Raw genomic sequence first — 23,218 nt, 5'->3', positions numbered from 1 at the left:
TCAGCAACCACCACCCTGATCAGTCATCAATATTGAGGCAAGACTCTCCACCAGCAAAAAGAATACAACTTGTGGAAGGCTCAGACGATTGTTAGCATTTGTCAGCCATAAAGTATTTTTAAACTAAGGTATGTAATTTTGTTTTCAAACTTAATGCTATTGCACACTTAGTAGACTACAGCATTATATGAACATAAGTTTTATGCGCACCGGGAAACTAAAAGTTTATGTGACTTGCTTTATTGCAATATTCACTTTATTGCAGGGGTCTGAAATCTGACCTGCAATACCTTTTTTTTTTTTTAACTAGTAAAGTCTGGGCATTTATTGTTTCCCTTACACCAATAATGTACATTCTACCCATTAAGTAATTTTTCATCATCCACCCACCCCTGACTCTTCCACTTTTCCAAGTCTCCAGTGCATGTCATTCCACCTTCTATGTCCATGTATGCAGATTATTTAGCTTCCACTTATGAGTAAGAATGTGGTATTTGACTTTCTGAGTTGTTTTACCTAAGATAATGACCTCCAGTTCCATCCATGTTGCTGTAAAAGACATGGTTCATTCTTTTTCTTACACCAGTAATATCTTTAGATCTCTCTCTCTCTCTCTGTCTCTGTGTGTGTGTGCATGTGTGAACACATTTAAAATATCAAAAATTCTTCACTAACAAAAGACCGCAGAACTCAGGAATTCCCACTATGAGAAAAAGACTTAAAATATGCTTGGTTTCTAAAGCTTTGCTTATGTGACTACTGTAGATTTCCTGTTTTTCTTGTGTGCCGAGGAGACTAAAGCCACCTGGGAGTGGTATCAAGAAGAAAGTCCGTGAAGCCTTCCAAGATGGGGAAGACAAAAGAAAGCTGGCAGGATTGTGCTTGCTAAGGTGTGACTGCGCAGCATCTGATTTTTTCTGACCTCCTCTCACACCTGCACCCAACACCCATCCTCAAACTCACATCAGATGATTCAGACATGGCTCTGCTAACACTTTAATAATAGCATGGATTAATTTTAGTTTCAAGTTTAGTTTTACTGCACCACCCCATTTGTGGAAAACAACTAGCTTACTCAACATTTTTTTCCTTTTATAAAGGAGGGAAAGAACAGAAAAGTAGTAGGAGGAAAGAGAACAAGAGGTGAGTGAGGCAACTGAAAACTGCTCTTGGACCTGCGGTGCTGTAGGGCAGGTATGTTCACTTTCTCTTAAATGCAAGTTAGTCCCTAACTCAAGACTTGGTTTCTGATTAAGAGTGGCAACTGAGGAATGGGCAGGAAGGGCAGGGTGCCTGCTGCCTGGCCTGCAAGAGTCTGTGGCTGCCTTTAGTTCTGGGGAAGCTCAGCCTCTCCACTTGAACCAGTGACAGCTGAGCGGTGACAGCCAGGCACACCGCGACCCCCTGGGTGTGCTCCTCCCTGATCATCAACTCAGGACAGCAGTGAGTGGCCTGGAAAGAACTCTGGTGGGCGCCTGCCTGACTACCTCTAACAGGCCCTGTCGCAGGCCCCAGAATGCAGAGAACAAGGAGATTCCAGGCAATTAACCTGAAGGCAGAATTTCTTTTCTATCTTTCTAGTGGTCACACTTAGGAAAGCTTCAGAATAAGAGCTCTATAAATCTCTATGTAGAAATAAACTTAGGCCCCACATCGTTGGTCTTTATTACTTAAAAATAATTACATAGTTGAAACTCTGTGTGTGTTTGTGTGTGTGTGTGTGTAGTGTTAGTTTCCCATAGGAACATCAGAGTCACTTGTAGCTCTTGCTAAACAGATAGATACTTAGGTCTGGGAATCTGAGTTTGAACAATACTCTCAGGTGATTCTTCTTCTTCTTCTTTTTTTTTTTTTTTTAAAAGAAGAATAGAAACTATTTTTAAAATAAAGAAGATTTTTTTTAAACCACCATGTCCCATGGTGGTTTGCTGCATCTATCAATCCGTCATCTAGGTTTTAAGCCCCGCATGCATTAGGTATTTGTCCTAATGCTCTCTCTCCCCTTGCCCTCCACTCACCAACAGGCCCCAGTGTGTGAGTTTCCCACCGTGCTCCCCAGCCCCCCGTGTCCATTTGTTCTCATTGTTCAACTCCCACTTAGGAATTAGAACATGTAGTGTTTGGTTTTCTGTTCCTTTGTTAGTTTGCTGAGAATGGGAGCTTATTAAAGACCTTCTGCACAGCAAAAGAAACGATCCTCGGAGTGATCAGGTGATTCTTATGTACATCCGAGTTTGAAAACCAGTCCTGACTAGGATTGAACAGCTGTATTTCATTTAGTAGAAGTTAAAAGGTCTGTGGTTCCCACACAGCTAAGAAACCAGAGGCCTGGTTTATATAAAGTTGTTTGCAGGAGCAGCCACATCTTCCTAGAGCTTCCTTTACTGTTCACTTTAAAGAAGGGACTGTACAGCTGCAGTCACTATAATGTGATGAACACGTTACACATCACATTACAATGCATTTCAGTGTGGACATCAGGACCTCATGTTTGATCTCCATTTTCCTTACTCCCCTCAGTGAAGAATCAGACAAGAGCAGGTTGTACAGCAACAGCGTGCTTGAACTTTACAGTTTTGCTCTAGTGGAAAATTTATTTGTAGTTTTTGTTTCTTAGTAATTTATAATTTGTTTATTTTGTTGCAATATATAATCTAATGGACCAATTGTTATTGTAATTGTTGTAGCTTAACTTCCATTTAATTCAACATTTACTGAAATCCTCTTTTTGTGCTGCATGCTATGCAAAGACATAAACTTACAATGTCTTGTTTTATTATCAAAACACCCTCCGGGTTGGATGTATGATTTAACTCACAGACCCCTATAATTAATAGGCTCAGCTAGATGAAGCTCCTGGGTCAAGGCCACATAAGTAGTGAATGATACAGCTGGTATTTTTGATGGGCATTAGATGCATCTTGAATGTTTGACATATCAGTACAAAACTGAGTATTTGAGACATTTGAACACAGTATTATTTTTACATTTTTCTGATTACAAGGAATTACAGACATCATAGAAAACAATTTTAATATAATGGCAATACAAATGTGCCAGGAGATCTACAGAATGATTGTACTTTCAATACTAAATTTATGGAATTAAACTTCACCTCTAAAAAAATTACAATTAAATCCCATATGCCTTTCACCTCGATTCACCCAACAGTGACATTGACTTTATCTCTCAAAAAGAAATCTAACTTATCTATTAATATATATGTAGATAATTTATCTATCTATCTAGATATCTATAATTTATCTCTCTCCATAATATGCAATATTATATGTATTGTTATTCTTACTCTTTTTCTTATTCTTATCTGTGGGAGTAAATTGCAGAGAACCTGACCCTTCTAGGCTATGTACTTCAGCCTGTACTTGAATTCTTTAGATTCTGGACATTCTCCTGCTTCCCTTTTGGAAAGATAGCCTGTATTCTCTAGAGTTTCCTCATCCCACAGTGGATCCTTTCCCTTCTCCCTTCTATTCCCATCACTCTTCCAAACCTATAGATAAAAGACAAACATATAAGGTCACACTGATGCATTAGAGAACAAGTTTCAGTATATGGTGATCATTAAAAAGTTACTGCAGGTTGTTGATCAAAAACCTTATAGCGTAACCATTGTCTTTGAGGTAAATTATTCTGACAGATAAGTGGTTGCAGTAGCATAACACAGAGTAATAAGTTGCCAGATTATCCAGGCTTTTGTCTTTTCCTCTCTTTTTTTGTTGGTAAATATACATAATAAAATTATTATTTTACTAATTAAGAATATACTTCGGTGACAGTATATTCACATTGTTGTGCAGCCATCTTCAGAACTTCATCATGTAAACTGAGTCTCTCTACCTTTGAATGACAATTCTACATTCCCTCCTCCCCCAGCCCATGGTAGCTATACTTCTACTTTCTGTCTCAATGTATTTGATTATTCTAGTACCTCATATAATATTTGTTCTTTTGTGTCTGGCATATTTCACTTGGCATAATGTCTTCAAGGTGATCCATGTTGTAGCATGTGTCATAATTTCATACATTTTTATGGCTGAATAATAGCTCGTTGTAGGTATATACAACATTTTGTTAATCTATTCATCTTTTGATAGTCATTTGGGTTGTTTTCATCTTTTTTGGCTATTATGCATAATGCTGCCATAAACATTGATGTACAAATATCTGTGTGAGTCCCTGCCTTCAATTTTTTGGAGTGTATATGTAGAAGAATTGCTTGATCAAATGTTAATTCTATGTTTGGTTTTCCAAGGAGCCATCATACTGTTTTCCATAGGGACAATACCAGTTTATGTTCCATGGACAGTGCACACAGATTCCAAATCCTCAACATCCTAGCTAACACCTATTTTCTGTTTTGGGGTTTTGGGCTTAAAAAAAAAAATAATAGTCCTAATGGGTGGGTCTAACATGTTACCTCATTGTAGTTTTGATTTTCATTTACCTAGTGATTAATGATGTTGAGCATGTTTTCATGTGCTTATTGGCCATTTCTTCTTTGGAGAAACATCTAGTCTACTCTGCCCATTTTTGAATTTTTTTTTTTTTTTTTTTTTTTTGCTGTTGTTGCTATTGAGTTTTATGAGTTCTTTATGTATTCTATCAGAAACATGATTTGCAAATATTTTCTCCCTTTCCATAGGTTGCCTTTTTACTCTGTTGACAGTGTTCTTTGATGCACAAAAGTTTTTAATTAAGATGAAGTATGGTGTATTTAATTTTTTTCACTTGTTTTCAGTGGTTTTGGTATCATACACAAGAAATTATTGTGTATGATGCCAGAAATCATTGTGTATGACATACCAGAAATCCAAGGTAGGCAGAACAGGTAGTTCCCAGTCAGATTAGTGTGTTACAAATAAGGTCTTTGCTCCCTCCACTTCAAGGGAAGGAATTGGGAAGTGAAACACCACCTCCTCCAAACTAAGACCATGTCACTGAGTGGAGTGGGTAGAATTGGCAAACAAAATGCCATGGAATCTCCTACCATTTTGAATGTGCGTTTTAAAAATATTGGACATTTGCCTGGTTGCTGTAGACTTATGACTGTTTTCCAGAGCTCCTATAAGATCATTTTAGCCATTTTTTAGAGTTGTTTTGTGATGTCTCCAAGGAGAGAAGGGCTTAGAACTTCCTAGCCTGCTATTTTATTTAATTGTCCAGGTTCATAATCCTGGTTATATGATTTCTGCATTCATCCTTTGTAAGACTCATGATATCATTTGTATATTCGTGGCTATAATAATCTCTAACTTGCAGATTTTTGTGCCAGTGAGATCAGATACTTAAGGCATGCATCACAGGACTTAGACTATTAGTGGGCCCCCTATTATGGTAACAATTACTTGGATTTTAATATTACTACTGAAATAAAACTTTAAAGAAGATAACGTTCCATGTTTCATCACTTAACGTCATTACAGATTTGGGAAAGTGATAAAAGAAGCCTTCCCTGCAGTCAGCTAATGCTAAATTACATGTTGTCCAATAGAAACACAGACGTCTCATCAGTCCTATGTTGATGGGTGTTTGGGAAACACTGAGACAGAGAATGACAATGTAACGTTATTTCTACTGGGAGGCTCTTCTAGGTTGGAAGTTGCCATGGAATCTGGACCCAAAATGTTGGCCCCCATTTGCCTGGTGGAAAACAACAATGACAAGCTGTTGGTGAACCAGCAAGCTATACAGATTCTTGAAAAGATTTCTCAGCCAGTGGTGGTGGTGGCCATTGTAGGACTGTACCGTACAGGGAAATCCTATTTGATGAACCATCTGGCAGGACAGAATCATGGTAAGTGGTACCCTGGGACACAGGCCGGTTGCTTGATTCCAGCTATATCTCAGTTTCGTCATTATCTACCCCAGGCACATGAAGGTAGACTCCAATTCCTTTCAACAAACCAACCTTCTCATTCTAATTCTTACCACCAAACCGCTACGTTACAAGAATCCGTTCTCATATATTTTCCCTCATTCCCATTAAGGAAACTCTCCATTACTAGTGCCCAGAATCCTGCCTTCCCTTGTGTATTCAAGTCCTGGGTTCCTCTAATTGTGTCTCCTTTCTCTCACAAAGTATTTTGCTTTCTTTATGTAATATTCCCATCAACATATGAAGATGTTTTAATCTATATAATCTTAAAAACTCTTCCTGAGTTTCACATCCCATCGTGGCCACCGACTTCTGTTTTTTGTGTTTGTTTTAGTTTTTAACCACATTTCAATGCAAAAAATGATCTCAATTTCCCTTTTTGAGTTTTTTTTCTCTTGTCTTTTTTCTCATGTTTGTTTCTCATGTGTTTCTTCAACCCACTCCTCTCTGACTTTGAACCCCACCACTTTTTAAGATGTTCCTTTATTAGTAACCTACATTTTGTCTGATTCATAGATTCCTCTTTGTCACCATTTTGAATCCTTGCTTGGCATCATTCTCACATTTAGTGTCCCTTGTTTTTTTATAAAGATTATTCATAAAATAAGCCATTCTTGAGGAAATACAGAAAGCACCATCTTGTATGCTGGGTTAGTTACAATCCAACCAGTCTGAATCTGTGGCCCCAGGGCTGCTTGGCTGCTCTGCTGTCCCCATGCTTAGCTTCCTCCTCTTCCCTGCAGGCTTCCCTCTGGGCTCCACGGTGCAGTCTGAAACCAAGGGTATCTGGATGTGGTGCGTGCCCCACCCCTCCAAGCCAAACCACACCCTGGTCCTTCTGGACACCGAGGGTCTGGGCGATGTGGAAAAGGTAAGGCAGGGAGTCATAGGCAGGTTCTTTTTATTCCAGACATGATCCTTGTAATTTAATTGTTGTGATATATTTGTGAAAACTAGAAATCCAACTACAGTGAATAAGGCAAACTTTGACCTGTTTGAGTCACACTTCCAGACAAGATTAGATATCACGGTATATTAGGTAAAACATTCTTTTATTTCTTGGCACAGTGGTGAATGATTTGATTCAATTTCATAAAATCTTGTTAAGCAGTTGAGTTCCAGGCCTTTGGGCTGAGGAGCATAGACATTGGTGAACAAAGTAAAGGTCCTGCCCACAAAGAGCCCTCAGGGTGTAGTGTGATTGGGAAAGAAACAGGTTGCTGAGAGGGAGGAGATTGGAATGCAATGCAGTCCCTGCCCTCCGTCAATTCCACCTGGAGCTCTGTGGCTGGAATGGCCCTTTTGAGTTACCATGTTTTGGGACAAGGGTGCTAGGCCTTCATCCCTGGTGCTAGTCAATCACTGGAAGTCTGTCCTGGAAAACTTTCTCATTAAGAGAGCTGACACCTGTGATCCAGGCAGCACCTCACAGCTTTCACCACGTACAGTTGCGTATAACAGTGCCTTGATAAGAAAGAGAAGAGGTATTGACTCCAATCTCAGGAGATGAGGAAAGGCCTCTCACCCACCTTCTGAGCTACCACGTGAAGAGTACATTTGAGGGTTGAAATTAAGAGAGTTCAGTTTATATTTCTCATGATAAAGCTCATCAGCCACCCACAGAGCATTCTGGAAGGCTTTGAGACACTTCTGATTGTGCTCCTCGTGTAAAAGTATTTGTTCTTCCTACAATAAACATTATAAGATGAATTTTTGGTGTTTAGCTTCTTATGAATGGGTGAAATAAATAATTTCTCTCTTTTTTTGTCTTAGTTTGAGACTTATTTGGGAATAGTTTCTAAATTTCTATACACATACACTTTATTTTTGCCCAAACAGGCATTGGAAATTCTGTTTATTTTTCGGCTTTAGTGTTGTATAATTGACAAATAAAAATTGTATGTAATTAAGCTGTACAACTTGATGTTTTGATATGTGTATACACTGTGAAATGATCACCACGATCAAGCCAATAATATAGCCATTACCTCACATAGTTACCATTTTCTTTTTTCTATGCCCTTTTTTTATTTTTTGGTGTGGTAAGAATAATTAAGATCTGTCCTCTTACCAGAAGTTAAGGTCACAATCAATATAGTATTGTTAGTTACAGTCACACTGCTGTACAGTAGATCTCCAGAGTTTATTTATCTTGCATAACTGAAATTTTATACTCTTTGACTAACATTTCTTCATTTCTCCCATCCCCAGCCCGTGGCAACCACTATTCCACTCTGCAGCTCTGAGTTTGACAGTTTGACTATTTTAGATTCCACAAATAAGTGAGATCATGCAGTATTTGTCTTTCTATGTCTGACTTATTTCACTCAGCCTAATGACCTCGGTGTTCATCTAAGTTGTTGCAAATGACAAAATTCCCTTTTTTGAGATTGAATATATATATATTATATATATAATATTCAATATTCAATAAATATATATATGCATGCTATGGATGGGTTGGCTGTGTCCCCACCCAAATCTCATCTTGAATTGTAGTTCCCATAATCCCCACATGTCGTGGGAGGGACCCGGTGGGAGGTAATTGAATGATGTGGGTGGTTTCCCCCCGCTATTCTCATGATAGTGAGTAATTTCTCATGAGAGCTGATGGCTTTATAAGGGGATTCCCCCTTTATTTGGCTATCATTCTTCTCTCTCCTGCTACCATGTGAAGAAGGATGTATTTGCTTCCCCTTCCATCATGATCGTAAGTTTCCTGAGGCCTCCCTAGCCATGCTGAACTGTGAGTCAAACTTCTTTCCTTTGTAAATTATCCAGTCTCGTGTATGTCTTTATTGGGCAGCATGAGAATGGACTAATACAATGCACATACACGTACTCTATGTTTTCTTTTTCTGTTCGTCTATTGATGGACATTCAGGTAGTTGCCATATCTTGGCTATTTTGAATAATGCTGCAATTATTATGGATATATTTAAATATTCATACTTCCATATTTAAATATAAATATGAATATGAAAGTACAGATATCTCTTTAAAATATTGATTTAATTTCATTTGGATTTATACATAAAAGTAAGATTACTGGATCACATTGTAGTTCTATTTTTAATTTTTTGAGGAACCTCCATACTTTTTCCATAATAGCTGCATGAATTTACACTCCAAAAAACAGCAAATGTTCCCTTATTTTATATTCTTGCTGATAACTGTTATTTTTAATTCTTTTGGAAATAGCCATCTTAAATATGTCAGGTGATATCTTATTTTTGTTTTAATTTGCATTTCCTTGATAATTAGCAATTTTATACCCTTTTATATATACATATTGGTCATTTGTATGTCTTCTTTTGAGAAATGTGTATTCAGGTTCTTTACTCATTTTTTAATCTTTATTTTAACTTCAGGGGTACATGTGCAAGATGTGCAGTTTGTTACATAGATAAACATGTCATGGGAGTTGGTTGTACAGGTTATTTTATCACCCAGGTATTAAACCTAGTGTCCATTAGTTATTTTCCCTGCTTCTCTCCTTCTTCCCCTCCCACACCCTCCCATAATCCCCAGTGTGTGTTGTTCCCCTCTATGTGCCTGTATGTTCTCATCATTTAGTTCCCTCTTACAAGTGAGAATATGCAGTGTTTGTTTTCTATTCCTGCTTTAGTTTGCTAAGGATAATGCCCTCCAGGCCCATCCATGTCCTTGAAAAGGACATGATTTTGTTCTTCTTTGTGGCTGCATAGTATTTTATTGTGTTTACTTACCACATTTTATGTATCCAGGCTATCACTGATGGGCATTTAGGTTGATTCCATGTCTTTGCTATTATGAATAGTGCTGTAATGAAAGGAAGACATGCATGTGGCCAACAATCATATGAAAAAAAAGCTCAATATCACTGATCATTACAGAAATCCAAATGGAAACCACAGTAAGATACCATCTCACACCAGTCAGAATAGGATATTAATAGAAAGTCAAAAAATAACAGATACTGGTGAGGCTGTGGGCTTTTACACCATTAGTGGAAGTGTAAATTAGTTCAACCATTGTGGAAGACAGTATGGCAATTCCTCAGAGAGTTAAAGACAGGCCTACCATTGAACCCAGCAATCCCATTACTGGGTATATACCCAAAGGAACATAAATCATTCTATTATAAAGACACATGCATGCAAGTTATTGCAGCACCTTTGCTCATTTTAAATGAGGTATGAGGTTTTATTTTTTTTTTGCTATTGAGTTATATAAGTTCCTTATATACTTTGGATATTAACCCCTTATCAAATATATGGTTTGCAAATATTTTTCTCCCTTTCCCTTGGTTGCATTTTCACTCTGCTGCTGGTTTCCTTTGTTACCTGAAGCATTTTAATTTGATGCAATCCCACTTGTCTAATTTTGCTTTTGTCACCTGTGCTTTTGGTGTCATATCTAAAAACATCATTGCCCAAACCAACGTCAAGTTTTTTCCCTGTGTATTCTTCTGGTATTTTTATGGCTTCATATCTTTTTTTCCCTCTTCTATATAACTAAAATTTTGTGTCCTTTAGCTAACATTTTCCAACCTTCCTTTTCCCCTCTCCACTAGCTCCTCGTAACCATCATTCTGCTTTCTACTGCTATGAATTCAACTCTTTTAGATTTCACATGTAAGTAAAATCATGCAGTGTTTGTCTTTCTGTGCCTAGTTTATTTAACTTAGCTTAACGTCCTCTAGATTCCTCCGGGTTGTTGCCAATGACAGGATTTCCTTCTTTTTGAAGGCTTAGTATTTCATTGTATATAGATTTCACATTTTTTAAAATTCATTCATCTGTTGATGGAAACAGGTTAACTCCATGCCTTGGCTATTGTGAATAGTACAGCAATAAATATAAAAGAACAGATATCTCTTTGACATAGTCATTTCATTTTCCTTGGATGTATACACAATAGTGAGATTTCTGGATCCAGTTTCTGGCTGTCCATTTAAGTCTTTAATCCATTTTCAGTAGTTTTTGTGTATGGTAGGCAATAGGATCAAATATAGATCTCCTGCATACATGTGGATATCTGTTTTCCCAGCACCATTTATTGAGGAGACCATCCTTTCTTCAATGTATGTTCTCAGCACATTAGTCAAAAATGAGTTCACTGTTATGTATGTTTATTTCTGCGTTGTCTATTCTGTTCCATTGATCTCTATGTCTGTTTTCATGCCAGTATCATACTATTTTGACTACTGTGACTTTGCAATATATATTGAAATGAAGAAATATAATGCCCCAGGCTGTGTTTTTCTGGTTCAAGATTACTTTGATTATTCAGGGCATTTTGTGATTCTGTGTTAATTTTAGGATTGTTTTTTATATTTATTTAAGAATATTATTGGGGCCGGGTTGAGACAGTGGAGATGACTTAAAGCTAGGAGTTAGAAACCACCGTGGGCAACATAGTGAAAGCCCATCTCTACAAAAAAATAATAATAAACAAAATGCCTTTGGGATTTTTATAGGTACTTTAAAGTAATCTATCAAACGGTAATATTCTCCTGTCTAAATAGTTTGTTTGTCACGAATTCCGCTTCTAAGAAGAATCCTCATTGATTACTTTTTTAAAAATTAGGGATTGGGGGACATAAGTAATGAATAGGCTATTCTTCCTACCTCCAAAATCCCATATAAAATCTCCTGGAATCATGTAGAAATCTCTAGATCTCAATTTTTGTATTTGCTTTAGGAACCAGTTACACATGCTTTTCAGGGTAGAAATAATTCCTGGACTATCTATAATTTAGACATGCTCTAATTTATAAAAACAAATTTAGCCTGACCTTTAGTGCCCTTAATCAACCAGGTACTGGAGCTCCCTATTCGGTCTTATCTTCTGCGCTTACCCTCTGCTCAGTCAGACCAATAAACTCTATTCTTATTGCAAAGACTCCTGAAATCTACAGTCTCTAATTTTGTTTCTGTGGGTCTTTCTACTTGCAGAATCACCTTCATTTCTTCGAATCCACATTCTATCAATTCTTTTTTATTTTTGAGACGGAGTCTCCCTCTGTCGCCCAGGCTGGAGTGCCGTTGTGTGATCTCGGCTCACTGCAAGCTCCGCCTCCCAGGTTCATGCCATTCTCCTGCCTCAGCCTCCCGAGTAGCTGGGACTAGAGGCGCCCACCACTACGCCTGGCTAATTTTTTGTATTTTTAGTAGAGACGGGGTTTCACAGTGTTAGGCAGGATGGTCTCGATCTCCTGACCTCGTGATCTGCCCGCCTCGGCCTCCCAAAGTGCTGTGATTACAGGCGTGAGCCACCACGCCCGGCCTCTATCAATTCTTTAACATTCAGCTCACGACTTCCAGGAAGCCTTCATACCACATATACTTTCTTCAATTTTCATAGCTCTTATCTTCTAGGATAGACTTGTAATTTTTAATTTAACATTATAGCTATGGGTTCCACTTCTTATGTACATTACTAAGATGTTATCTCTTTATAAATATTGTCATTTTTATTGAATTCATCATTATGAATGTTTGTCACAACTTTGAAATAGTCATCTTGAGAGTAAATTTATTAAATTTGCTTTTCTAAACGTAAGAACAGTGAGAAGCATTCTTCAGTTTCCTGTAAGTGTTTGCTGAATTTAATTGAATATAATTACAATCCCCAGTTATGCATACTATGGTATGGTTTTGTTACATGATGCATGGCCAATAAATATGTGTAGACTGAAGAAGCGTTAACACTCATCATGAATATCCAACTGGGAACCAGATAGTTTAGTAGTTTTTCATATATGCATGTTATTTCATCCAATTGAGGAAAAGAAAAACCCTATGAAGATTAGAATCCTTTTATATGTAAAGAAATTGTGATTAGAAGACATATTGTACTGTCAAACTGTTGTTTACATTCATGTCTATCTTCTTTGTACAGCAAGTACATTAGCTGAAATCATAAATGAAAGACTGACAAAATAAATGTCTCTGTGAATTTCTAAAGACTACACCCCTAAGTCCTTTGCTCTAATGTGCTTTTTAGGGTGACCCTAAGAATGACTCCTGGATCTTTGCCCTGGCTGTGCTCCTGTGCAGCACCTTCGTCTACAACAGCATGAGCACCATCAACCACCAGGCCCTGGAGCAGCTGCAGTATCCTTCCAGGAACAGAACAGAATCACCAAGTTTCATTGACGTTATAGGAACGGAGATCCAGTCATTTCCTCCTTCCCTTTAATTTAATTACCTTTGGTGCAGCACAGGGAACCCAAGACAAAAGACAGTGTTTATAATATTTTTATAAAAGAAATGTGTGAATTGTGGGCAGACAGTTGCTTTTCCTTACCTAAGTCCTAGTTATGTGACGGAGCTCACAGAACTCATTAAGGCAAAGTCCAACCCAAGGCCTGATGGAGTAGAAGATTCCACAGAGTTCGTGAGTTTCTTTCCAGACTTTATTTGGACTGTACGGGATTTCACTCTGGAGCTGAAGTTGAATGGTGACCCTATCACAGAAGATGAGTACCTGGAGAACGCCTTGAAGCTGATTCAAGGTATCAGCAGGTGGCCTGGGTTGTGGGTGGTCCAGTGGGTGTGTGATCTGCTAAACACTGCCCGTCATCTCTTGGGTTTCATTTGTATTTGAGACTAGATTGAGGTCTGTAGAAATGGGGACTGAGGGGTATGTTGACGAGCTCTAGGAATGGAGCCTAGTTCACTTAAGAAAAGTAGAGTCTAAAGTGCAGATAAATTATTCAAGACAGATTTGTTCTTTGTACAATTAGTACTTTAGCATTCAGATTACAACGGGTGCTAAGACTTTCTAAACACAAGATGCTTGTGATCCCTGTTTTCCCCTCTGCTTTTCTGTGTTTAGAAAATGACTGACCAGATAATTGTTAGACATGAAATTACAAAGAAAAGCCTATCTAATAAAAATATGTGTGTGTGTTAGTCCACTTTGCATTGCTATAAAGGAATACCTGAGCCTGGGTAATTTATAAAGAAAAGAAGTTTACTTGGCTCATAGTTCTGCAGGCTGTACAAGCATGACACCAGCATCTGCTTCTAATCAGGACCCCAGGAAGCTTTCACTAATGGCAGAAAGTGAAGGGGACAGCTGATGTGTCACATGGTGAGAAAGGGAAAAACAGAGGGGCGTGGTCCCAGACTTTCAACAACCAAATCTTGTGTGAACTCATTACTACAAGGATGATACCAAGGTATTCATGAGAAATCTGCCCCTGTGACCCAAACACCTCCCACTTGGCCCACTTCCAACATGGGGGGGGTCACATTTCAACATGAGATTTGGAGGGGACACATCCAGACTACATCAACATGCTACACGGATATTATTCTTATCATGGAAGGATATAACTTTTCAATACCTGTATAGTTATATCATCTATAAAAATGATTTTGTGTTCTAAAGTCACTTGAAGAAGCATGTGTCTTTATAATTTGTGCCTTTTCAAAATTTCTGATAATTGTTGGAATATTCATTTTACTTTCTATGTTATGATTTTTCTCTTAAACCCAACATATGTGTCCATGCTAGAATTCATAATAATTGTTTCAATGGGTTACATTTATCTGAGTGTGTATCTGATAAAACCTGATGAGAAATATCAATTCCAGTGTACTCATTGTTGCTTTCATTTTTCTATTTATGCTTTCTTGAAACATTTCTTAAAAATTCATAGGCAGAAGAGCAACACTGTCAAATTGAATATGTCTTTTTCTCTTAAAAGTTTATAGAGAAGTGATGATTATCTTAAAACTACATTCTTGGCTGGGCACGGTGACTCACACCTGTAGTGTCAGCACTTTGGAAGGAAGAGGTGAAAGGATTACTTGAACTCAGGAGTTTGAGACCAGACTGGGCAATATAGTGAGACCCTGTCTCTGTAAAAACTAGAACAAATCAGCTAGTGTCTTGGTGCACACCTGTATTCTCAATTACTAAAGAGGCTAAGGTGGAAGGATCACTTGAGCCTGGGAAATCAAGGATGCAGTAAGTCGTGATTTTGCCACTGCACTCTAGCCTGGGTAACAGAGGAAGACCTCATCTCGAAAAAACAAAACAAGATTACTTTCTTGTTACATTTAGTCTTCAGAGGATTTTGCTAAAAAATAGCTAACACTATACAAATTCTTTTAGCATCCTTGTGGTTTTCTAAAATAATCATGCTATCTTTTTTACTATACCGAATGTTGCTATTTATAATATTTATCCAGGATACTTTATTTCTGGCTCTTCTTTTTGGTCCCACAGCTCAGTTTCTACATGGAATGAAGTGGACAAGAAATTTACATTTGATATTTCATTAATTCAGGCATTCATTTAGTAAACATCTCATAACAATTACTTTATACTCGGCACTACGTTCAGATCCACAGATACTAGCCATGGGTTTTGTTTGTACTTGGATCAGATATCTCCCAAAGTTTCCTGCCAGCATTTTATCACTGGTGCAAGTTTCATGTGTACAGAAGTATTGAACGTTTATGTTAAAGGAGGTCTGTAAGCCTAGAAGATGGCAAAAAGACAATAAACCCTGTCAAAAATACCTTTAGCTCCCTATACCAAGACTGTTGTCACTATATTCTCCGTTTTTCTTTTCCTTCAGGTAAGAATCCCAAAGTTCAAACATCCAATTTGCCCAGGGAGTGCATCAGGCATTTCTTTCCAAAACGGAAGTGTTTTGTCTTTGACCGGCCAACACATGACAAAGACCTTCTAGCCAATATCGAGAAGGTGGCAGAAAAGCAACTGGATCCCAAATTCCAGGAACAAACAAACATTTTCTGTTCTTACATCTTCACCCATGCAAGAACCAAGACCCTCAGGGAGGGAATCACAGTCACTGGGAATCGTGAGTCTCCTTTTTACATTTCTATGGTGCCTCAAGTGTGTTGAATATATTGTATAATGTGTTTCTCAGAATTTTTGTTAGATTCCATATAGAAGAATTATGTGTATACAGGTATCCACACTCAATGAAGAAATGTGTATAATTATCACACTTACTGCAATTTACAAATTCCTCTCCAATATTGCAAACTCTGTCACTGATATCTGTGACTTCCTCATATCTGAAAAAAAAAAAATCCTATGCTGATAAAATAGCTAACTGAATATAAAAACAGACATATAATATTTTCTTAGGGTAAGTCTTATATGTTCAATATTCTTTGCAAAGAGAATACAAAAGATATGTTGAAGTTTAAAAACCTCTAGAAGGCTGGGGGTGGTGGCTCACACCTATAATCCCAGTACTTTGGGAGGCAGAGACATGCAGATCACTTGAGCTCAGGAGTTTGAGACCAGCCTGGACAACATGGTGAAACCCCATCTCTACAAAAAATACAAAAATTAGCTGGGCATGGTGGAACATGCCTGTAGTCCCAGCTACTTAGGAGGCTGAGGCAGGAGAATCACTTGAGCCCAGGAGGCAGAGGTTGCAGTGTGCCAATATCATACCACTGCACTCCAGCCTGGGCCTCAAAAAAAAAAAAAAGGAAAAAAAAAGCCTATAAATAAATAAACATTAGCCCATAATTCCCTGAAAATACATTGGTAGCTTCAGAATTGGGAATAAATGCGATATGATTTACCCTGCCTCATCATTTTATCTGTGTAAACTACTTTTCTTCTAATTTTTAAATGAGAATTTGTACTTCCTGTATACCCTCTAGTATGTTAGATAAAGTAGATATTTAAATTTTTTAGCACTGTGGACTGGTGATCCATAAAAATGAAGAGTCATTATGAAAATAACAGTGATAATAGCAGAAGGAGGTAGGGATGTGGGTGTATGTGTTTGCATGTGTGCACATGTGTGTGTGTGCATGCGTGTGTGTGTGTGCTCAGAAATGTAGCCTAGGATCCCATTGAGCTTTAATTTCATATTTAGCCCCTAAATCTCCTGGTTCATTTAGGTTTGGGAACTCTGGCAGTGACTTACGTAGATGCCATCAACAGTGGAGCGGTGCCTTGTCTGGAGAATGCAGTGATAACTCTGGCCCAGCGTGAGAACTCAGCTGCCATGCAGAGGGCAGCCGACCACTACAGCCAGCAGATGGCCCAGCGAGTGAAGCTCCCCACAGACACGCTCCAGGACCTGCTGGACGTGCATGCGGCCTGTGAGAGGGAAGCCATTGCAGTCTTCATGGAGCACTCCTTCAAGGATGAAAACCAGGAATTCCAGAAGAAGCTTGTGGTAATTTGCCTTAGTCATTACTGTTCATCATCCTTCCCCTTGAAGAATGAAGCCTATACTTGCCTTTATTGACACCAATGCTCATCTGTCACTGAGGAATAACTTATCATGGATTCTCATGAGGGATAGAGTTTCAAAAGACTACATATCCCTCTTTTATCTCCCCAAACCTTAAGCACTTAACCAGAAAACCTTCTGATAACTGAGGTAAAAATCAATACAGATCCCTTAAGATCCTCCTTAAGTGAACACTTCTAAGGATTCCTGGCCTGCTCTGAACACGCACAAGTCATCCCTGAGCGGTGCAATTTTTCTGTGCATAGTCTACCTTTCCCAGAAAACAAAGATTCTCTTACCAGATCTTCATTCCGGGCCATTGTTTAACTTACATTGCTCCTTCTTGTATCCTTGTACCACTGAGGACAGGAGCACAGGATGCTACCGCTGCAACAAACCATAGAGATTATGGGATGTAGTCCCATCATGTCACCGATGAAGAACCTGAAGCTCAGGAAGGTTAATGAACTTTTCCATAGCCTTGAGTAGAATTTTTAGCATTGTGAATATATGAAATTTTGTGTTTCTGATTCCACATCTACTCCACTAGAAAGTTTTTCTCATGAGGACCACAGTTAGATTGACTCTTCTACCAGATTCTTTAGAATTTCATCTCCTCCATATGTTTCTTCTGGTGACATCTCTCTACATTTCCCTTGCAGGAAATCACAATGAATAAGAAGGGGGAGTTCTTACTGCAGAATGAAGAGTCCTCTGTTCAGTACTGCCAGGCTAAACTCAATGAGCTCTCAAAGGGCCTAATGGAAAGTATCTCAGCAGGAAGTTTCTCTGTTCCTGGAGGGCACAAGCTCTACATGGAAACAAAGGAAAAGATTGAACAGGACTATTGGCAAGTCCCCAGGAAAGGAGTAAAGGTGAGGAATAAGGGGAACATGGGGAAGTTTATAGGATAGAGTGAATGGAGTCTTTGGCACCAGCTGTGGGTAATAAGAGAGCAGAGGGATAGCATAACGCCTTAGCTTTCAATGTCCACTATTTGTCACTTATTTCCTAGAATAAAAATTTTTATCCCCAAACAAAGAATATAGTATTCAGAAATCCAGGAGAGACAGAACGAAAATTAGTCATGTGCCAAGAGCTGGTGATTTGTGTGGTTAAAGTAGAATCTTTGCATTCAAAGCTGATAAAAATGAGAGAGTATGAAATAAATAGACAATTGCATACAGAGTAATGACATTTACGGACCTGTGGAAAATGGGCTACCTACCTGGTGTTTATTACCACCACCTAGGTGATTGTAATACAACTAACTCACAATGAGCTGTTATTACCTACAGTGTATTGTTAAACTCTTCCTTTGACATTTTAATTTCATCTTCCTAATGACTTTAAGAAGCACCCTTATTTTGGAAATTTTACAGATCTGAACTTAGTACCGAAGGATGATTACATAACTTGCCTAAAGTTGTAGCCAGCAAGTGGCAGGAGAAAGCAAAAGCATAGGTTAGAGGCAGCAATGTACACTGGAAGACAACCATATATAAGCATCAGAGATTGGGAGTTTGTACACCTGTACACATAGTTCTGCCTGGCCAGAACCCAAAGCAGGTACAGGGAGATATTATAGCCGTGGGAGAGGCACGGGAGGGAGACAGGAAGCAGGAGTTGAGGAGGGGCTCTGGTCACACTAAAGAGCCTGCACACTTTGTAGGGGGCCACTTTAGAATTTTAGGCATAAAGCAAAAGTTACAAGACCATAATTGTTTTTGCAACACTAATGCCCAGAACATCGATTTTCAAAGAAATCTAAGTGCTTTTTCTTGCTTCCATAGGCAAAAGAGGTCTTCCAGAGGTTCCTGGAGTCACAGGTGGTGATAGAGAAATCCATCTTGCAGTCAGATAAAGCCCTCACTGATAGAGAGAAGGCAGTAGCAGGTATGGGGCAGGGCTCAGCTGACAGCAGGAGGGCTATGTTTATACAATGCCCTCTAACAGATCCAAAATGAGGAATTTCCTCTTCTGTGGAGCACACACTCTGCTAAATCTGAAAATAACAAGGGGAGCTATGATTGTACCTCAGCCAGACAGGCAGAGCCTTTCCCATCACATTCTCAAATGTGCTCTTAATGGTGTGGACCTGGGTAAATTCTGTGATTTCTCACCCTGCCTTTCAGATTTGGTTTAGTCTCTGAGCTCAGAAAAGTGGAGATGAATCTTCACCTATTATTTTCTTCTCTTTCTAATACCTTCATGGAGCAGTGGATCGGGCCAAGAAGGAGGCAGCTGAGAAGGAACAGGAACTTTTAAAACAGAAATTACAGGAGCAGCAGCAACAGATGGAGGCTCAAGAGAAGAGTCTCAAGGAAAACATAGCCCAGCTGAAGGAGAAGCTGCAGATGGAGAGAGAACACCTCCTGAGAGAGCAGAATATGATGCTGGAGCACAAGCTGAAGGTAAGTCTGCCCTTGGCCTCAGCGGGCCAGACGGTCCTTGCCCAGGTACCTCAGGAAGGGCTGGTGAAGGTTACAGCAGCATCTTGGAAGGAAGCACATCACCATTTGCTGCTTGGGAGTCACTAAAAGCCCTGAATCCTTCTCTGTCTCTCTCTCTCTCTCTCTCTCTGTGTGTGTGTGTGTGTGTGTGTGTGTCTGTGTCTGTGTGTGTGTGTGTTTTATTGTTTCAGTAAGACTTGGAATTCGTCTCTATATTCTCTATACTTAGATTCTGGAGAGGTGAGGTTGAGTATGATCCCTACAAGTCCTTGGGGAATATAAATATGGTTTATATGAGCTGCTGTTTGGGGAGATTTTAAAAGTAATCTCAAGAGGTTAAACATACATTCCACACAGTGTATTTGATGTGAACGGCAACTGGTTTCCTTCACCAAGCACATATTACCAGGAGCTCTACTACCACCCAAACACCCTGAGGTGGATCTATGCTGACGTACAACTCTCAGAAATTTCCGGACTTAAAAGGACAGGAAAGGGAAACTTGCTGCAGTTGTTACCCTGTGTGGGCAGCCTGCCCAAATTAGCACACAGTGTAGGGAGAATTCTTGCGTTGTCCATCTGAAAGTTCTCTCATAAGGGATTTCTGCATCAGCTTATAAGTTCCTTTCATTCCTACAATATGGGTGACCATGCTGCCCAATTGGGACTGAGAATTTATGCAATCAGACCAATGGCTACCTCCCAACTGGCATCTTTTGGGCAGGAGCATGTAGAATTTGTCCTCATACCTGAGTTAGCACCATAGCAAAACCATAATGTGGGTGAATATTAGTAAAGTTGTAAACTATGCTTCCTCACAATGTCTAAGTCCAAATTCTCCTCTAATCATTGATAAAATGTTTTTAGGAGTAAAATAAAGAAAGTTTCACACAGGTCTTAAATACAAAATGTAAGTCTTAAGAGAATAGGGATTTTTAAAAATTTACTTTCCTTCCTACATTTTCTTTAGGTCCAAAAAGATTTGCTTGATGAAGGATTTAAGAGGAAATCTGAGGAGATGAATGCAGAGATAAATCAATTAAAACATGTGATTGATACTACAAAAAATGATGATACTCCCTGGATTGCACGAACCTTGGACAAACTTGGCGATGAGCTAACTTCAATATTGTCTGCTCCTGCTAAATTAATTGGTCAGGTTGTCAAAGGTGTGAGCTCACTCTTTAAAAAACATAAGCTCCTCTTTTAAGGATATTATAGATTGTACATATATGCTTTGGACTATTTTTGATCTTGATCTGTATGTTTTTCATTTTCATTCAGAAAAGTTGTTTTTTTTTTCTCAGACAGAGTCTTACTCTGTCGCCAAGGCTGGAGTGCAGTGGTACAATCTTGGCTCACTGCAACCTCTGCCTCCTGGGTTCAAGAGATTCTCCTGCTTCAGCCTCCTTAGTAGCTGGGATTATAGGTGCACACCACCACACCCAGCTAATTTTTGTATTTTTAGTAGAGATGGGTTTTCACCAAGTTGGCCAGGCTGGTCTCGAACTCTTGACCTCAAATGATCTGCCTGCATCGGCCTCCCAAAGTGCTGGGATTACAGGCATGAGCCACAATGCCCAGTCCTCATTTAGCAAAGTTTTAAACATAAAAAGTGCTGGTTAGAGGATATCAGTGCCTGGCCCACATGAGATAGAACAGATCCATACCCATTTTGAAAAACTATGTTCACTTTTAGGAAATATAATTTTGAAAAAAAATTTACATACCAGAGGTCCACTGGGCCATTGCTTTTAATGGCAAAATATTGGAATGTACTTGAATGTTCTTCAAATAAGATTGGTAAGATAAATTTTAGTATGTGCATGTACTGGAATATTATACAGCCAGTAAACAAATTGACAGTGAAGCTCTATTTGTACCAGTAAAGAATGGTTAATTGAAAAATGAAAAAAAACAAGTTGTAAAGCAATGTAGATTATCTTATCACCAATGAAAAAATGCAATTATTACATGTGAGCATGCAAAGATATCTCTGGAAAGATTAACGAAAATCTATTATTATAGGCTCCTTCTGGGAAGAACCAGTTGAATGTATGGGTTGAAGGAACACATACTCCTCACTTTAAACTCTTGAATTTTGTAAAGAAATCTTATTTTACTTATTCAGAAATAAATAAGAAAATGTAAGAGACAATGCTGATAATGATAACAATAAAAACATAGTGAAACTGGCTATCAGATGATGAAATTGCTTGTTGCTTCTAGGAATTCTATCAGCCAGCCCAATGAGGGGTCTAAGACTAAGATCTGAGTACTAGAATGCAAAAAAATTGAATCCTATTCTTGTTTTCCTTTTGGCTTGGTTTTCGATTGCTTCTATTTGTTTTCAGACTAAGGCATACACTTTTCTGTGGCCTTTGAAATCTCAGCTACAGTAGCCTCTACTTCCTTTCTCTGAATTCAAGTGTTAAGGTGTTAGAAGCATAAATTACCAAACATTAAGATTAAGCACGGATAACAGGGATCCTGCCAGTCTTGTCAGTAGTGGTCTCTTTGCAGTAGCCTCAGATAGAAAGGACAATGTGCCTTTCCAGAACCGAACACCCTGATGGGGGATGATAGACCCAGACACATAGAGACCTGGTGTTGACCCTTCATTGTTAGAATCTAAGAAGATTCATTTATAGTAATGAGTGGCAGACAGCTAGGCCTGAATGAATGACATAATTCTGAAGATGGCCAATACAGTGGACCAGCCATAGGGTTAAACGGGATGGGGAGAAAACAATCAAGTGAAATAAATGCTGTCTACCAGGAGGTTGAGAGGTAGCCCCGATAAAGTGTCACATCCATAGCCTTGATCTGAGCTAATTTCAGACCCTGAACTCAGCTGGAGTGGAGGGCAGTACCCCAGGAAAAGGACACTGCAACTCCAGGACCCAAATAAATGATAATGATTTCCCAAGTTCTCCCCCTAGGAAACCTCTGGAGCCATTTACTGGATACCCATATACTAGGGAAATACAAACACTCAAATATTTCAAGGACCCTTGGAATCTGGATCCAAGTTGCCTATGGTACGCAGATCATGGAAAGTCATCATAAAATACCTGTTAAAATAGGAAGTTAGGGCCTCAAGGTTATAAATGTAGTCTTGGCCCACATGAACTTATTGCAATACAGTATTTGTTTCAAATTAAAAGCTAAGGTTTGTTTGAAGACAAATACCTTGCTTATTTTTCTGTCCATCCCCTTGGGAGTATGTTGAGGCATAGGATGTGCTAAATAAGCTTCTTTTATAAAAACAATAGGATGATGCATGCATGATTATTTTCAATTGACAAAATCTCATGAACTTCCCAGAGATCAGTGGTAAAAAGTTGTTTGAATTCTCGACACCAGGTTAAGGTCTCTGAGGTGGTTTAAAGGCTACGAGGCCAGCTGCAGTGGCTCATGCCTATAATCTCAGCAACTTGGGAGGCTGAAGCAGGCAGATCACTTGAGGTCAGGAGTTTGAGACCAGCCTGGCCAGCATGGTGAAACCCTGTCTCTACTAAAAATACAAAAATTAACCAAGTGTGGTGGCACATGCCTGTAATCCCAGCTATATAGGAGGCTGAGGCAGGAGAATCATTTGAACCTGGGAGGCAGAGGTTGCTGTGAGCTGAGATTGTG

General features: G+C 38.9%; 1 protein-coding gene across 4 annotated transcripts; it reads left to right on the top strand.

Annotated features, from left to right (window-relative positions):
* Window positions 1-1,021: 1,021 nt before the first annotated feature.
* GBP6 (guanylate binding protein family member 6) lies at window positions 1,022-21,776 on the top strand. 4 transcript variants are annotated; one of them, XM_015144556.3, is made up of 11 exons: window positions 1,022-1,194; window positions 5,603-5,815; window positions 6,640-6,767; window positions 12,887-12,996; window positions 13,201-13,397; window positions 15,477-15,722; window positions 16,789-17,069; window positions 17,789-18,001; window positions 18,920-19,022; window positions 19,347-19,540; window positions 20,550-21,776. In XM_015144556.3, the coding sequence occupies exons 2-11, from the start codon at window positions 5,626-5,628 to the stop codon at window positions 20,787-20,789; spliced, it is 1,902 nt and encodes a 633-aa protein (XP_015000042.3). In that variant the 5' UTR covers window positions 1,022-1,194; window positions 5,603-5,625; the 3' UTR covers window positions 20,790-21,776. The 4 variants fall into 4 exon arrangements, with proteins under 4 accessions (XP_015000042.3, XP_077809291.1, XP_077809304.1 ...); XM_077953165.1 differs by having other exon boundaries at window positions 1,049-1,194; window positions 5,613-5,815; XM_077953178.1 differs by lacking the exons at window positions 1,022-1,194; window positions 5,603-5,815; window positions 6,640-6,767 and adding exons at window positions 8,862-9,349; window positions 10,452-10,512.
* Window positions 21,777-23,218: the final 1,442 nt, after the last annotated feature.

Source organism: Macaca mulatta, chromosome 1 (assembly GCF_049350105.2).
Source record: "Macaca mulatta isolate MMU2019108-1 chromosome 1, T2T-MMU8v2.0, whole genome shotgun sequence".
Taxonomy (NCBI): domain Eukaryota; kingdom Metazoa; phylum Chordata; class Mammalia; order Primates; family Cercopithecidae; genus Macaca; species Macaca mulatta.
The sequence above is the reverse complement of the archived record's forward strand: the minus strand, read 5'-3'. Positions and strand labels throughout refer to the sequence as shown.

Coding starts and splice junctions, on each gene's coding strand:
- GBP6 (XM_015144556.3), top strand. CDS start 5,626: ATGGAATCTGGACCCAAAATGTTGGCCCCCATTTGCCTGGTGGAAAAC. Junction 19,023..19,346: donor TAGAGAGAAGGCAGTAGCAG/GTATGGGGCAGG, acceptor TTCATGGAGCAG/TGGATCGGGCCAAGAAGGAG. Junction 19,541..20,549: donor TGCTGGAGCACAAGCTGAAG/GTAAGTCTGCCC, acceptor CATTTTCTTTAG/GTCCAAAAAGATTTGCTTGA.